General features: G+C 40.4%; 1 protein-coding gene across 1 annotated transcript in view; it reads right to left on the minus strand.

The window, feature by feature from the left end:
* Window positions 1-18,184, minus strand: part of ABCC4 (ATP binding cassette subfamily C member 4 (PEL blood group)) — a 400,044-nt gene that overhangs the window by 298,545 nt on the left and 83,315 nt on the right. The window contains exons 2-4 of the mRNA XM_089680483.1: window positions 17,260-17,370; window positions 9,691-9,811; window positions 4,485-4,706 (exon numbers count right to left, since the gene is read on the minus strand). Of these exons, the coding sequence (XP_089536609.1) occupies window positions 4,485-4,706; window positions 9,691-9,811; window positions 17,260-17,370 (454 nt within the window). The remainder of the gene's footprint in view (window positions 1-4,484; window positions 4,707-9,690; window positions 9,812-17,259; window positions 17,371-18,184) is intronic.

An 18,184-nucleotide genomic window follows, 5' to 3' on the forward strand; every position in this document is an offset into this window, starting at 1 on the left:
ACAGAGATAGGTCTGCAGACAGGTGGCGCATGTGCGAGGTATGCAAGCCCTTCCGGGATTTAGAAATTTACTGGATAGCCGGTTCAAGCCAAGGTCAGGTACCAGGTGGGAATTAGAGCAGACTTAGTCAGATGGGATAGCCGAGGTCATACACAGAGGAGCGAGAGAGAGAGTATCCGTAAGCCAAGCCAAGGTCAGATCAGGGGTTAAGCAAAGTAGACAGGTCCAAGAGCAAGCCAAGTCGGTATCAGGAAATCACAGGTCACCATAACACAGGAAACAGGAACAAGGCACGGGGAGCTAGAGATCATCCAGCAACTTGAGGAAGTGATCAGCCTCCTTATAAAGGCCGTCTGGCACCAAACTGAGGCTGATGTGTGCTTCTGCAGCCATGCAGGGTACTGGCAGAAATGGCAGATCTTACAGAACTTCTGCCATGGACAGGACCCAGACACTAAGTGTGCTGCTATCCAATGCTCAGCTGCTGAAGCGACTTGGCTCGCGTGTCGACAGAGAGGGCTCTGTGTGCCCAATGGAACACGAGTGCCATAGGTTCGCCACCACTGGCTTAAGATGTCTACTTTCCGAAAAAGGGTCATTTGGGGGTGTTTGTACTGCCCTGGCATTTTAGCCCCTCAAGAAATGTGATAGGCAGTCAGAAAGTAAAAACTGTAAAAGCTATGTAAATTCCAATATCCATATCATAGTTTGTAGACACTATAACTTTCAGACAAACCAATTAATATACACTTACTATGATTTTTTTTTTCTATCAAGGACGTAACCTAAATTTGTGACAAAATTTGAGTTTACTGGATATTTTTTATAACAGTAATGAGAAAATATTGGTTTTTTTTTCAAAATTGTGGGTTTATTTTGTTTATAGCACAACAAATAAAAAACCCAGAGGTGATTAAATACCACCAAAAAAAGCTCTATTTGTGGGGAAACAAGTGACATAAATTTCATTTATGTACAGCATTACATGACTGCGCAATTGTCAGTTAAACTAGTGCAGCACCGTGTAGCAAAAATGGCATAAATTCCAGTATTATCAAGTGTCCACAAACTTTTGATCATATAGTCATATAGTGTATTTGACCTTGTGCATTGGTATCACTGCTAGTGTAGTATCAGCATAGGGCCAAGGGCAGATTGTAGAACTGTCAATCAGTTTTCCAATTATAGATTTATAATGGGCACACATTTTCTAGTCTAAGTATAGATTATGAACTTGTAGAAAGTGACGATGGGAGTTACTGGTAGTTAATGACATTCAATATATGCTAGGAAGTAAACACACTTAATGGATCCCTTTCTCTTTCTGAAGATGTTGTTCAGAAGGACAAAATGTAGCAACTACAACGTACTATAATAAATATAGTATACATATTTTATATACTATATTTTTATATTATTGCTTATATTGATATTATTTTTAAATCATATATATATATATATATATATATATATATATATATATATATATATATATATATATATACACACATACACACACACACACACACACATATATATACAGTATATATATATATTTTTTATGGCCTAGTGTGGCTGACATTCCCTCCTGTTGATAAACAAAACTCTTTGGAGCCCCATTAACTGGGAATAGGCAGCCTGCTACCTAAAAGGGGGGGCCCCCAATACTCAAACCTCCCAGCTAAACCAAATATTTATTTGTAAGGCCAAATTATTATTTTCAATTTTTTTATAGAATAGGGAAGAATTAAAGAAGTATTTCAATCCAGTCTAGGAGATTTATTTTTTACTTTCTATTGCTGATATAATTGAAATATGAAAGCAATGGGATATTCCCTTTTAGACAGTTGTCACCAGAACATATTTCCCTACTGGATGAATTCCCTTACTTCCTGTTCCTGTGACAACTCAAGAATTTTGGATTGTCCATCACTTTCTGTATCAGAGACAATGGTTACCAGGACAAATAGAGGGGGAGAATCTCCCAAGTAGGGGCATAGATAGCAAAAAAATCCTTCTACATTCCATAAATACCGTATTTGCCGGCGTATAAGACGACTGGGCGTATAAGACGACCCCCCTACTTTTCCTGCTAAAATGTAGTGTTTGGGCTATACTCGCCGTATAAGACTACCCCTCTTCCAATGCACACCAGTGGGAGGAATAGTGCCCCATCATTGATGTCAGTGGGAGGAATAGTGCCCCATCATTGGTATCAGTGGGAGGAATAGTGCCCCATCATTGGTATCAGTGGGGGGAATAGGTGCCCCATCATTGGTATCAGTGGCAGGAATGGTGCCCCATCATTGGCATCAGTGGGAGGAATAGTGCCCCATCATTGGTATCAGTGGGGGGAATAGGTGCCCCATCATTGGTATCAGTGGCAGGAATAGTGCCCCATCATTGGTGTCAGTGGGAGGAATGGTGTCCCATCATTGGTGTCAGTGAGGGGTGGAATAGTGCCCCATCATTGGTGTCAGTGGGGGGAGGAATAGTGCCTCATCGTTGGTGTCAGTGGGGGGGGGAATAGTGCCCCATCGTTGGTGTCAGTGGGGGGGAGGAATAGTGCCCCATCGTTGGTGTCAGTGGGAGGAATAGTGCCCCATCGTTGGTATCAATGGGAGGAATAGTGCCCCATCATTGGTATCAGTGACACCAATGATGGGGCACTATTCCTCCCACTGACACTTGCTGACCCTGTTCTAGTACGGTGCTGCTGCAGCCAGCATATGTGGTTGCAGCAGCACCTCTACACAGAGCACTTACCTGCTGCTCCGGCACTCAATTTTCGCGGGGCCGCTCGGCTCCGCCCCCTCGCCGGTGATTGGCCGCCTGTGTGCCTTTCCTGAGCTACAGTTTTGGCGGCCAATCACCGGTGAGGAGGCGGAGCCGCGCAGCCGCACGAACATCCAGTGGCCGAACTGAAGGAGACGCCGTGCTTCCTGGACCGGATCGTCGTGGAACTGGATCCAGGTAAGAGACGTCAGCCCCTGCAAACCCCTGTACTTAATGCCGCAGCCCCCCTAACATGTGTACCGGCGTATAAGACGACCCCCGACTTTTGAGAAGATTTTCAAGGGTCAAAAAGTCGTCTTATACGCCGGCAAATACGGTACTTTAAAAAAATTGGAATCTTTGTGGAACAAGCTTTCCTGTAACCCTTTGAATCAGAAAAATCACCCCAAATTGTCCTATTGAATGAACCTGTCGACAGGACTACTAAATATTCCCAGTGGCCTCATCCTCCTTGGCACTAAAATTACCTTAGCTAGGGCATAGAAGCAACCATTGGTGTCCCTCACACAAAGAGGAAAATTACTAGCATTATGACCCGTGAACGAATTGTTAGCATTTTGAGTGAAGTTTGAAAACTTGGGTGCAACTCATGCACTTGGATTCATTGGTTCTTGGATCTATTGCTCATGGAATGGGGTGAGCTCCTCCTCCTGCTCTAATCCACTTTTTTTTCCTTTTACCATTTCTTCTTCTATTTCTACTCATTTCTTTCTCATAACACTTTTTTTTGGACTCCATAGTTTATATGGATATTGCTAATTGTGCTGAGAGAACTTCCCCATAACACACGGCTCTTGCTGTCATAGAATGTTGAGGGGATCTGATAATCTCTGCGGCTTGGTGTAGCAGGGGAAGTGTCCATATGTCGTACACAGACCTATACAGAGCCTTGCAGAAGTGCATGGCAGCCTCGACCTTGGCTCCAGCCAGGCCATGCTCCCAACATGTTGTGCTCTACCCCTCAGTGTTTGGAGCTGAGAAAAGTTCAGTTTCCAGCCAGCACTTGTAGTGGTTGGCTCACGGATTAGTACCTCTAGTCTTATAGGCACCCATTGTTTGTATAGGGAAACAGTCTCTGCAGCTTGTTTTGGTAAGATGGAGTATATTATGTGGACTTTGGATACTGTAAGCCTGTTGTGGGATATTTGTTACAAGCACTATATGCTCTGCAGAATTATTGGAAGTTCAAGTATTGATATCCATTTAATTCTCTTTTCAATAAGAATTGATTGAAAGTTTTAAAAAATGGCTTTGCATACTCTAAGAGCAAACAGTATGTAAGCCCCATTCTCTGGCCATAGAGGTGGGATTGCAGCCCCTTTGTGCAATTCTTGTAGGCAAAGAAAAATTGTTCCACATTCTTTAGGCTAAGACAGCTTAACCAAGGACATTAACAAACCTCAGGGCTCTTTGCAGAGGAAACAAAAAGCTATTTTGTGCGTACTGAAAAGAGTAATTTCTATTTTGACTAGAGTGGTTATTTAAATAACAATATGAATAAAAATGACAGAAGGGAATAAGTAATAGATTCATATAGACAGCAAAGGGCGTTGCAGACCATTACAAAGTAAAAAATCACGGAATTAAGTAATAACAGTTTGTTATAACAACATGACCTATAATATAACATAATATTAAAAAAATATATCATAATGCAGGGTACTGCAGGCTCAGAAGTAAACCCTCACCTTTTTATAGATCATATGACACATAGCAACACGGAGTTTCATGCCAGCTCGGAGAACATGATAGAAATAAATATGATGAAGGACTGCCAAAAGCAAGGTACAGACAGACAAGAATGCGGCATTTATGTAGGCACTAGCCAGGGCGGCATCACTGGGATTGTCCATTTCAAAGTAACTCACAACATTTCCAAGGAAAATTGGCTGGATCACTTTGACACTTTCCTTGAAGAAAAAAAACATATTGTCTCAGATATTTTAATGTTTATTCAAACTGACTGAGAAAATAAAAAATAATCATTATCAAAGCATATGATATTAAATGAGACAGTGGATAACACAGTCTAATAAGTGATACATTTCTGATTATGTTAACTAATGCGTAACCAGTGTATAACAAGCAAGGAAGTTCAGAAGTTATATCTGTTATAAATGTTTACCCTGGTCTTCATTTTGACATTAAAAATATAAAAAATTACCATGTAGAATTCTACAAATAAAATCAAGGAGCCAAAGAAGATAGACAGAAAAATGTTTCTCTACCAGCAATAACATAATACACTATATGATCAAAAGTTTGTGAACACCTGATAATCTCACATACTACTAGGCAAAAATTATGTGACACCCCCTCCTACAGCAATTATTGAGTGCAGGTGTTTCCAATGAAGGTTCTTGTTAATGTTACAGTATACAAAGAAATATTAAGCAACTGTGTGCTTCCAACCTTGTAATGACAGTTTTAGGATGTGACTGTGCCCAAAAGTCAGGTCCAAAATGATATGGTTTGATGAGCTTGGTGTGGAAGAACCTGAGTTGCCTTCACAGAGCCCTGACTTCAACCCTATTGAAAATCTTTGGGATATACTCAAATTCCTATTGCATGCCAGACCTTCTAGTTCAACATCTGTACTGGACCTCACAAATGCTCTTTTTACTAAATGGGCCAAATTGCCACAGACACGCTTTCCAGTGGAACCTGTTACAACTCCAAACTGTTGTTCAGTTGTGTATCAATGTTCACGGTTTTGGAATGGCAACAAACTCGTATATTGTAGGTGTGATGGTCAGGTATCCACAAACTTTTGATCATTTAGGGTAAAAGATAAGATGTTTAGCATACAACCGGACACTTATAGAAACTTTGTATTGAGAGAAAAATGGTGGCTGCCATCCACAACCACATTCAGAAAATGCTCGTTGCCTGTCTGTCTCTGGCTTCAATACTTTCTGAGTCACTGAACCAGGACAAAGTGCAACTAGTGAAGTCAAATGACAAGTCAGAACTACTAATCTAAATTCTTGTGTGGGTATCTCCAAAAAGTCTTTGGATCAACAAAAAAGGCAGGCAACTAGCATTTTCAAAAGCATAATTCTGCAGTGACATTCTTTCTGGCATTCTAAACTAATCAAAACGGAAGTACTAGAAAGGTAGCATATGCACATTGGATGCATCTTGGAGCACGTTTTTTTACATTGAGTTGAACTAACGCCAACAGGAAGGTTTGGAAAGCATTAGTGAGTAATGGGGTAGGTATGGTCAGGCATTCTAAATATTCCACTTTCTCAGCTAGGAGTCTACAGAAGAGCTACATTTATATAAACATTCTAAAAGTCTAAGGGAAAAACTTATTTACAAGACAGCCTTACAATAAAACTGAGGATGCACTGCATGCTCTATAAAAAGGCCCTATAGTCCCCTGCTAAATCTATCTCAAAATCATTATAGGCTATACCCAGAAACACATTTTATTGCAACAATCATTCAAAAATGTAAATCTGGTACACCAAAAAAAACAGACTCTGGAAGTATCATTACAACACACCTTAAATGGTGTGTTTGTTATTTCACTTCTATGGATGTGCTTCTAAGCTGAATAGGCTATTGTGTTACAATGAAAACTCCCAAACAACATTGACAGCTTTTCCTCTATTAAAAGAACCTGTCAAAAAAGAAACATGGGAGCTGCCACTGATTGCTTGTTTTAAAAGGTGTACTCTGTGTATTATCCTTGCTGGTATATCACTGACCTGCAATATTTATACAGTAGGTACTGGCTCAGTGATTCATAATGTAGTGAGGGAAGGGTAAGAATAACAGCACCAGAGCATACACCTTCAAAAACATGTCAGCATTGACATTTTCCATATTTGTTTGCTTACAAGTTCCCTTTAAAACGTGTCCTTAGATCCTGTCCTCGCTTCTGTAATCAAGGCTTTTGCTGCTGGACCAGTTATCCTATTTTTTATATACAGTGAGGAACAGAAGTATTTGAACACCCTGTGATTTAGCAAGTTCTCCCACTTAGAAATCATAGAGGGGTCTGAAATTCACATTGTAGGTGCATTCCCACTCTGAGAGACAGAATTTAAAAACAGATTCAGAAAATCACATTGTATGATTTTTAAAGAATTTATTTGTCTTGCACTGCTGAACATAAGTATTTGAACACCTGAGAAAATCAGTGTTAATATTTGGTACAGAAGCCTTTGTTTGCAATTACAGAGGTCAAACGTTTCCTGTAGTTCTTGACCAGGTTTGCACTGCAACAGGGATTTTGGCCCACTCCTCCACACAGATCTCCTATAGATCTGTCAGGTTTCGGGGCTGTCACTGAGCAACACGGAGTTTCAGCTCCCTCCAAAGATGTTCTATTGGATTTAGGTCTGGAAACTGGCTAGGCCACTCCAGAACCTTGATATGCTTCTTACGGAGCCACTCCTTGGTTATCCTGGCTGTGCTTCGGGTCGTTGTCCTGTTGGAAGACCCAGCCACGGCCCATCTTCAATGCTCTGACTGAGGGAAGGAGGTTGTTGCTCAAAATCTCACAATAAATGGCCCCATTCATCCTCTCCTTAATACAGTGCAGTCATCCTGTCCCCTTTGCAGAAAAGCACCCCCAAAGTATGATGTTACCACCCCCATGCTTCACAGTGGGGATGGTGTTCTTGGGATGCAACTCATCCTTTTTCCTCCAAACACGACGAGTGAAGTTTAGACCAAAAAGTTCTACTTTGGTCTCATCTGACCACATGACTTTCTCCCATGCCTCCTCTGGATCATCCAGATGGTCATTGGCAAACTTCAGACAGGCCTGGACATGTGATGACTTGAGCAGGGGAATCTTCCGTGCAATGCATGATTTGAAACCATGACGGCGTAGTGTTCTACCAACAGTGACCTTTGAAACTGTGGTCCCAGTTCTCTTCATGTCATTGACCAGCTCCTCCCTTGTAGTTCTGGGCTGATTCCTCACCTTTCTTATCAGTGATACCCCACGAGGTGAGATCTTGCATGGAGCCCCAGTCCAAGGGAGACTGACAGTCGTCTTTAGCCTCTTCCATTTTCTAACAATTGCTCCAACAGTTGATCAATTTTCACCAAGCTGCTTGGCAATTGCCCCGTAGCCCTTTCCAGCCTTGTGGAGGTCCACAATTTTGTCTCTGGTGTCTTTTGACAGCTCTTTGGTCTTGCCCATGGTTGTAGTTGACGTCTGACTGACTGTGGGGTGGACAGGTGTCTTTAAAGAGCTCAGACAGGTGCTACTAAGTTAGATTAATGAGTGGAGTAGAGGTGGACTTTTTAAAGGCACAGTAACAGGTCTTTGAGAGCCAGAATTCTTGCTGTTTCTCAGGTGTTCAAATACTTATGTTCAGCAGTGCAAGACAAATAAAATTCTTTAAAAATCATACAATGTGATTTCCTGAATTTTTTTTTAAATTCTGTCTCTCAGAGTGGGAATGCACCTACAATGTGATTTTCAGACCCCTCCATGATTTCTAAGTGGGAGAACTTGCAAAATCGCAGGGTGTTCAAATACTTCTGTTGCTCACTGTAAATGCTTGACTTCAACACAGACCCACAAAACTATATTTTTTCTGAAAGCACAGGGCCTAGAAAATGAAAAGATGGTAGCCTCAGTTTTTTATGTTTTTAATGTCACACAGTATTTGTGCAACTGTTTAGAACATCTATATTTTAGGCAAAAATACTTTTTAATGAAAACAAAATACAATATATGTACATTTTCCATTAAATATAAATAACATATTTAGTAAATTTTAAATGTGAATCTAATTTTAAAATTGCATGAACTTGCAAAATTACAAACGATACGACACCCAAAACTGGAAAAAAGGCAGAATATTAAAATCCTTAAAGCTCATTACTTTAGCAATGAACTTCTTTTTATATATTTTATTATTTTTAATAACTTGTCTTGGTTTAGTTAACTTTATTACCATGACACAAAAGCGGACAACCCCCCATGTTTCAGTCTTTGAAGAGGCAGTGACAGGTACTTTTTATGGATTAATTAGAGCAGTGGTCTTCAAACTGCGGTCCAGGGGGCAGATGCGGTCCTTTGCTTGCTTTTATCTGATTCTTGGGGCACTATTTAATCCACTGATACCAACAATCAGGCATAATTCTCACCACTTACACCAATGATGGGGCACAACACCTTCCAATGACATCAGCGATGGGGCACAATTCCTCTCTATGATACCAATGATGGGGGCCAGTGACATCAATGATGGGGCACAATTCCTCCGACTGACACCAAACTATAGGGCATTATTTTTTCCCACTGACATTGGGACCTTTTGTACTCCCACTGGCCACAGTCCGGCCCTCCTAAAGTCTGAAGGCTCTTTGTTTAAAGTTTGAAGACCCCTGCATTAGATTTTTATTAAAGCCTCCAGATCATGCAGACTAAGGACACAGATATCTCGAGCTGCAGCTTCAGCTGCCCACTGCCAACAGAATACTGATACTGGATACAAAGAAATGCTATATAAGATGAGCATTTCTGGGGTTCACCAATTTCCTGATGCTCTCCATCTTATGCCCTGCTCCAGTGGATTAGGGCTTATGGAGAACGCAGGTGGGGGATTAGAAGGGTAGACTGCCGCTTGCCAGCATACTGAAAATATTAGGTGGCTTTACACTTCAAGTAAGCTGACTGTCATATTTTAAAACAAGGTATTGTCTGCTCTTATGGCCTTGAGCTTGCTTTCAGCAACTGACAGACCCACTTTAACAGCTATAGTGGTGACAGGAAAAGGGTTAAAATATTGTTTTGTTTTTTTTTTTAAAGTCTGCGGTAACAATAAATAACCTGAAAATCAATTTTCTGCAGGCCAGGTAAAAAAACATGAATGAGCACTCAACAAAATAAAAGCCACTTTGACACTGATCAACCTATACCTCAATTAAAGTAAAAAATCCTAGGACAGAGTAGGATTTCCAGTGGCAACGTATAATTGCTTTGGTTAAACGGGGAGCTCGGCCTTCCTTCTGTGCTTTTTGTAATTCTTCCTCCCAGAACCTATAAAAAAAAAAAAAGACATAGTATGAAATGTACAGTACTTATAAATATATATTTTTTTTTTTCAAATGTATTTTTTATAAAATGTCAGAACAGAACAATACAAAGCATAGCAAAACATCACATAGGTGAATTCCAATTTGGCAGATGCATCAAAAAGGTAAATATTATATCCAAACCTTAACTTAACATTAACTTTGTTAACTTTACAAAATTTTTAACATTAAAGAGTAAAATGCAGAGCATTTGAGGTTAAAGTTTTGTTGACTTACATAATGTGCAAAGGAACCAACAACGTAAAGTAGTAGTGCCAGGCACAGAACTTTGTTTTATTGAATTAAAGAAGCTTGGCTGCCAAGGGACAGCAATGAGAAATAAAAAAGTAGGAAAAGGAGATAGTCACCTAAACAGTAAATCAAATAGTTAAGTGCTTAGAAATATTTTCACTTTAAATGTGGGCTGTTAACTGCTGACATTCTGCAAATTTTTTTCAAAACCAAGTGCTTCATGCTATGTAGGCATATGTGACATTCCTGGTCATCTTCCAGTCCTAAGTTCTAGCGGATGGCAGACAGAGTGTGCATGTTTACCTCTGTGCATTTTTTACAACTTAGTAGGTCAAAATTTTAAGGGTGGGGTACTGTCCCCAAAATGCATTTATTTTCTATACAGTCCAAAGATGGAAGGGAAGCAAACAGAAAACACTCCCACAAGGGATCTCTCGGTTTACTATAGCAGTATTTGTTGTTTTTCTCCTCCTGTACAGCACTGTTTGACTCAGTAGCTTTGGCTGAAGAGAAGTGTTTGTACCTTCTCTTTATATGCGAGTGTGTTTTTAGCATTTTAATAAAAAGTTGTATATGGCAGTGAGCACTATGGCTACTTTTCTTTGCCTTTAAGTTTGAAAACCACATGATGCAAATGAAAAGGCTGGGCTTTGTGGTTCCTCAAAACAACTGGCTTTGGGCTGCGCATGCAAGCAGGACTTGATGGAAGATGATTATTTCCTTCTTTTGATCTTGATATATTCCAATTAGACCTCTGTAGTGAGGGTCAACAGTGGAGGTGAGAGTTTGCCCTTTGAGGGACAGTGGGGGTTTCTTTTTTAGGAGCATCAGATAACAGCAAAAAAATTAAGTTTTTCACATGTTGGGAATGTGCACAATATTTCGGGACTTTATATACCAATTAGTTCAATATGGGTTTTTTTCTGAGTGATGTATACACATAATTTTTATCTATAGGAGCATGTTTTAATATTAGGATAATATGACAATGATGTCTTCATGCAGTCGAGTGTATGTCTGTAGCGCAGCATGTCAAACGCTTTGCTTGTTGGAAATCACCCCAAAAATGCATTAATCAGGATGCGAATTGTGTTTATATAATCTAATCTAAACAGATATAAAATGACCAGGGTTCCTTAAAATATTCTTCACAAACAGTGTGCAAAAAAATAAGAGCACATGGGGTTCCAGCAGTAAAACAGGAAAGTTTATTTCAGTTCATAGGTGTGAACTGTGCCTTTCTCAGTAGTTGCTGGCTCATAAAATGTCACAGTGAACTTTGTATGTACAGCCAATAAAGACAGGGAGAAAATGAAATGTGCCACTGCTTTTAATTTGTGATTATTGTTTTTAGCTAATGAATGGGATGCAGTTTGCTTTAATGCAGCTGCCATGAAGCACATTTAATATTATACAGCAATGGAGTGGTATGAGGAAAAATCTAGGAAAATGAGGAAGACAACCAGTTAAAGCAAATCTTTCCTGAAAGACAGCAGGCTGATGATGTTAGCTCTCTGGCTAGTACCCTGGCCTACTGAGTTCAATAATGTTTGGATGATGATGCTGATTCTCTGGCTAGTACCCTGACCTATGGAGATTAATAAAGTTTGACAATGATGCTAGGTTTCTGGCTGGTACGCAGACCTACTGAGTTCAATAATGTCTGAGGATGATGCTAGTTCTCTGGCTAGTATCCTGACCTATTCAATTCAATAATATTTGATGTTGATGTTAGTTTTCTGGCTAGTATACTGACCTACAGAGTTAAAAAAATTTTGATGACGACGTTGGTTCTATAACCAGTACCTGGACCTACTGAGTTCAATAATGTTAGTTTTCTAGCGAGTACCCTGATCTATTCAGGTAAATAATGTTTGAAGTTAATGCTAGTTTTTTGTTTAGTACCTAGACCTGACGGGTTCAATAATGTTTGATGATGCTAATTCTCTGGATAGTACCCAGACCTACTGATTTCAATAACGTTTGATGATGATGACATTAGTTCTCTGCCTAGTCCCCTGGCCTGTGGAGTTCAAACACGTTTGACAATAATGCTAGGTCTCTGGCTAGTACCCAGACCTACTGAGTTCAATAATGTTTGAGGATGATGCTAGTTCTCTGGCTAGTACCCAGACCTACTGAGTTCAATAATGTTTGGTGATGATGCTAGTTCTCTGGCTTGTACCCAGACCTACGGAGTTCAATAATGTTTGAGGCTGATGCTAGTTCTCTGGCTAGTACACTGACCTATACAGTTAAAAACGTTTGACAATGATGTTAATCCTCTGACCAGCACCCAGACTTACTGAGTTCAATAATATTTCATAATAATATTAGTTCTTTGCCTAGTACCTGGAGCTACTGAGTTCAACAATGTTTGATGATGATGTTAGTTCTCTGGCCAGTACACTGACCTACTGAGCTCAATAATGTTTGATGATGATGGCAATTCTCTGCCTGGTACCCTGGCCTGGCCTACGGCTTTCAAAAATGTTTGATAATGATGCTAGGTCTCTGGCTAGTACCTGAACCTACTGGGTTCAATAATGTTTCATGATGATGTTAGTTCTCTGCCTAGTACCTGGAGGACCTACTGAGTTCAATAATGTTTCATGTGGCTCCTAGATTGTAAGCTCCAAGGAGCAGGGCCCTCGAACCACTCGTGTATTGTATTGTATTGTTACTGTACTTTCTCATGTACTGTCTCTCACTATAATGTACAGTGCTGAGCAAACCATTGGCGCTATATAAATACTGTATAATAATAATAATGATGATGTTAGTTCTCTGGCCAGTACACTGACCTATTCAGTTCAATAATGTTTGATGTTGAGGCTAGCTCTATAGCTTGTACCCTGACCTATTCAGTTCAATAATGTTTGATGTTGATGCTAGTTCTCTGTCTAGTACACTGACCTACTGAGGTCAATAATGTTTGAGGATGATGATGTTGTTAGATCTCTGTCTAGTACCCTGGCCTACGGAGTTCAAAAATGTTTGACAATAATGTTAGTTGTCTGCCTAGTACCTGGACCTACTGAGTTCAATAATGTTTGATGATGATGTTAGTTCTTTGGCTAGTACACTGGCCTACTGAGTTCAGTAATATTTGATGTTGTGCTAGTTCTAAAGTTTGTACCTCAGTGCAGGGACAATATCATCAAGCCCAGAGCAAAGATGCCAAACAGAGTCCCCTCCCCAAAATATATGTGCATTATTTGTGAGGAAAAAATACACTCCCTTTCTCCCAAAAAATTAGAGCACTAATCTGCACGCTTACTCCAAAGTATAAATTCCATTTGCAAGACAAAATTTCCCCTCAAACAAAAATTGACCCTCTTCCAGTACAAATGTATCCACTCCCGCTGAAATCCCCATCCCAACACAAAACTTTGCCCCCACCATCCCCTCTCTCAGCTCAAATCCTCTTCTTCCCCAAACATAAATCCTATCTGCTCTTCCAAATCCTCCCCTGCGTGCACAAATCCACCCCCCTCAAAATAAAAGGTTTCCTCCTAGCACAAATACCACCCCCCTTATCATTCCTACTAGCAGATCAACCCCAGCACAAATCCTCTCCCCCCTCGACCGAAATTTTGCGTTCTAAAATAAATTGTATGCCCCAAATTTCCTCATCCTAGTACAAATCAAATGGAGCAAAAATTCCTGCTATAAACATCAACAATGGGACACTATTTCTCCCACTGACACCAATAATGAAGCACTATTCCTCCCATTGATCCTAATAATAATATTAATAACAATAATGATAAACTTTATTTTATATAACACCTTTAAATGTAGCATCTCAAAGTGCTTTACAAGGAAAACACAAGAAATAAACAGTGTAAAACAAAGGAAAAAAAAGGGACAATTTCGTGAAAACTTGTGCAAAGAAAAAAGTTTTAAGATTTGATTTAAACAAGTTTAGAGGAATTGATTCTCTGATGTTCTGTGGAAGTGAATTCCAGATTTTTAAAGCATAGCAGGAGATGGATTTGTCTCCCATCAAGTGTAGGTGAGTAGAGAGGACACACAGGAGACCAGTGTTTGAGGAGCAGAAGTTATGAGTGGGGGAGTAAGTTGATAAAAGTTCAGACAGATAATGGGGTGCATTACTTTATAAAAACACTGTGGAACCTAAGGGGTTAATCCTCTGCACTGAGTAAAAATGCTGTTTGATCCTGTCTTCTCTGATCTTCCCCTTCTTCCAGTGCCCCCCTCTTATCTCTTAATATAATCAAACCAAAAACACTGAAATTTGAAATCTAGTGCCAAGTTTGCACATCACTGAGCAAAGTCGCAAAATCGTTTTCAGTGTCTGATGACAAATTTCCCCACAAATCATTATCACTCAATTCTGCAAGGTTCTGATTTACTATCGCTGTTCTCTAGCTGGTCTAAAACCGCTTTTGACCTAAAGGGACACTTTTTGGACGCCATGGACATGTCTCAGTTTCCAGGCAGAAAGAACAGTAAAAATGAAGGCAGGGCACAGGACAAAGCACTAGGGACAAAATGTATGTGAAATGCTTTGATACAGTAATGTTTTATTATGTGATTTTAGTGAATGTCACTTTTTGTCATTTTCAAATTTCCCACCAGTTCTGTCCACTGCCCCTCTCTGTCCTCACTGGGGTCACATTAGCTCAGTGAGGAAGAAGAGAAACAATGGAATACTAGTCAGTACCAGTATGCAAAGGTGTATTGGCTTTCGAAGAATAAATCCCCTCTAACATTGGGTGTCAGTGGGTTTCCCGCTGACAGTTGAATGTAAAAAAGAAAAAAAAAAAAAAGAATTGCCAGCAATTAAGAGGTAAGAAAAAAAAACTGTGTGGGGTCTCCCCCAATCCATACTAACCCCTCGGGTCTTGTATGGATTGTGAGGGGAACCCCCACACCAAAATGAAAAAAAAAAAAAAAAATGGTGATCAAGCACATGGCCGGTTGTTGTGGAGGTCTGCAGGCGGGTGACTTATTGGAATCTGTAAGCCCCCTTTAACAAGAGGGTACCCAAACCACTACTTAATTACCACATGCATTTAATTATTTCTTTTCTTTTGTGAATTGACTATAAGGTCTTTTTAAGCGGTATTTATCAAGTGATTTTGCTCTTTGCAGTAAATACCGCATACCAGCAATAGTAAATTGACATTTTTGGTGCTCACATGACCAACGTAACGCATATGATAACCTTTAGTGAATTGTCCCCACTTTATTTAAAAACAGCTATTCATTACCTAGTTAAGATAACCTACCTCATCCAAAAAATCATAGGCTCTGTTATACAGAACATTTCAAAATGTTTTTACTATTTACGTGTTGAGAACATTAACCACTTGCCTACCGGGCACTTAACCCCCTTCTTTACCAGGCCGATTTTCAGCTTTCAGCGCTGTCGCATTCTGATTGACAATTGCGCGGTCATGCAAGATTGTACCCATATGAAATTTTTATCATTTTTTTCTCACAAATAGAGCTTTCTTTTGATGGTATTTAATCGCCGCTGAGCACTTTACTTTTTGCGCTATAGACAAAAAAATTGCAAAAAATTTGAAAAAAAAAAAAAGTTTCTTTGTTTCTATTATATAATTTTTCAACCAGGTAATTTTTCTCCTTCACTGATGTGTGTTGATGAGGCAGCACTGATGGGCACAGATAGGCACTAATAGGCAGCACTAATGAGGCGCACTGATAGGTGTCACGGATAGGTGGCACTGATAGACAGCACTGATAGGTGGCACTGACTGGCATCACTGCTGGGCACTGACTGGCGGCACTGCTAGGAATTGCCTGGCGCAACTGCTGGGCACTGACTGGCACAACCGCTGGGTACTGACTTGTGGCACTGACTGGCAGCAATGCTGGGCACTGACTGGTGGCACTGCTAGGAATTGCCTGGCGCAACTGCTGGGCACTGACTGGCACAACCGCTGGGTACTGACTTGTGGCACTGACTGGCAGCAATGCTGGGCTGCACTGATGGGCACAGGTGGGTGGCACTTCCGGGCACAGGTGGGTGGCACTTCTCTACACAGGAGGGTGCACTGCTGGGCACAAGTGGGCGCACTGCTGGGCAGAGGTGGGCGGAACTGGTGGGTGGCACTCCTGGGCACCGATCATCAGGGCACTGATCATCAGTGCCCTGATGATCGGTGCCCATCCCTGCTCTGCCAACTGCCGGTTCTCAGCAGTACTTTCCTCACGTTGTCAGCCGAGAACCGGCAATTGCATTTCCCGGTGATCAGCGTGTCATTGGACACGGCTCATCACGTGGTAAAAGGCCGCTGTGATTGGCCTTTTACCACATCACGTGATCAGCTGTGTCCGTAGGACACAGCTAACTTGGAGATCGCCGGGTGCGTGCCCCCGGGGGCGCGCAGGAGAGAGCGTTCTGGGAGGACGTCATATGACGCCCTCCCAGAACTGGCCAGCCGCAGTGTAGCCGTGATTCAGCTATCTGCGGTTGGCAAGTAGTTAATGATAACCCATTTATAGTTCTCTTACTCACCTATAATGCCCTTCATGGCTTGACAGCCCATTATCTGTCTGAACTTTTATCAACCTACTCCCCCCTCCCCCATAACCTCCACTCTTCAAATTCTGGTCTACTGTGTGTGTCCTCTACTCACCTACACTCAATGGGAGACAGAGCTTTCTGCTATGCCCCAAAACTCTGGAATTCGTTTCCAAAGAACATCATAGAGTCATCTTCTCTAAACTCATTCAAATCAAATCTAAAAACTTTTTTCTTTAGACAAGCTTTTATGTAATTGCCCTTTATCCTTTGTTTTATCCTGTGTATTTCTTGCGTTTTCTTTGTAAAGTGCTTTAGGAAGCTACCTTTAAAAGCACTAATAAAATAAAGTTTATTATTATTCTTATTATAGTTCTTGCTGGGGAAATGTAATGTCTGCTTGTGCTCGTTGTGATAGAACAGAAAGAATGCATAGGGGGTTATTTACTAAAATTGGAGAATGCAAAATCTGGTGCAGCTCTGCAACGAAACCAATCAGTTTCCAGGTTTTATTGCCAAAGTTTAATTGAACAAGCTGAAGTTAGAAGCTGATTGGCTGCCATGCACAGCTGAACCAGATTCTGAGTGCCCCAGTTTTAGTAAATCTATCCCTATACTTCACCAGAAGACAAGAAGCCTCTTACCACTGGAGCTCTTCTCCAAGTCTCTCTGAACTGTCTTCTGGTAGCACTTTATACAGGTCATCTTCTTCGAGCTTCCGTTTGTGACCAATAAGAAATAAAGAATTCAACCAGCTTAAAAAAATAAAAAGATGTATTACTATATTTGCTACATAAAATGCATATAATATAAAAATGACTTAAAACAACTGTAAAAACACATTTCCTAGTATTTTTGAGAGACAGTATCACTACTGTGATTAGTGAGGATAATTATGTCATATGACTAATTTTAAAGTTGTCAAGGAATGCAAACCACATGTGGAAATAAAAGATTATTTTATACAAGAAACATTGCTTCATACTAAAACGTGCACAATGCTCACAGAGGAACCATTTTCTAGGCTGCTTAAAGTATATTCAGTATTTAATCCATGCATGAGGTAAAATAAACTGACCAATGAATAAAGGCTAAAAACTGCATCCCATTCCAGAACCGCTTTTCTTCTTCCTTTTTGGATAGAGTTCTATTATATCAGAAGTGAACATGGACGTTCTTCTCCTCAATCTTTACTTCAAGGGTGTATTACCATCAATTCACTGCCGACGATGCAGGATGAGCCATATACAGCCTTACTTCCATCAAAGAACCGATTCATCACTTGTGCAGATTACAAATATCAATGGGGGCTAGCACTTCAGATTTAACATTAACCAAGTTCACTTATACCCTCATATCTTTACATTGTTAGCACACCTAAATTGTAAAACCCACACAGAAAGTCATGCCTGTATATCTTGATTTGCTGGTGATAAAATGGTTTTATACATTCCCACATTTGCATGAATCAATACTGCTCTAACTCTGTAAATCTTCAATAAAAATGTATTGAAAAAGAAAATATCTGGCTATAGTATTTTTGCTTCCAGTTGCCAGGTCTGTTGGCAT

Source organism: Staurois parvus, unplaced genomic scaffold, assembly GCF_062004578.1.
Source record: "Staurois parvus isolate SC_StPar_1 unplaced genomic scaffold, SC_StPar_1.0 ptg000243l, whole genome shotgun sequence".
NCBI classification, from domain to species: domain Eukaryota; kingdom Metazoa; phylum Chordata; class Amphibia; order Anura; family Ranidae; genus Staurois; species Staurois parvus.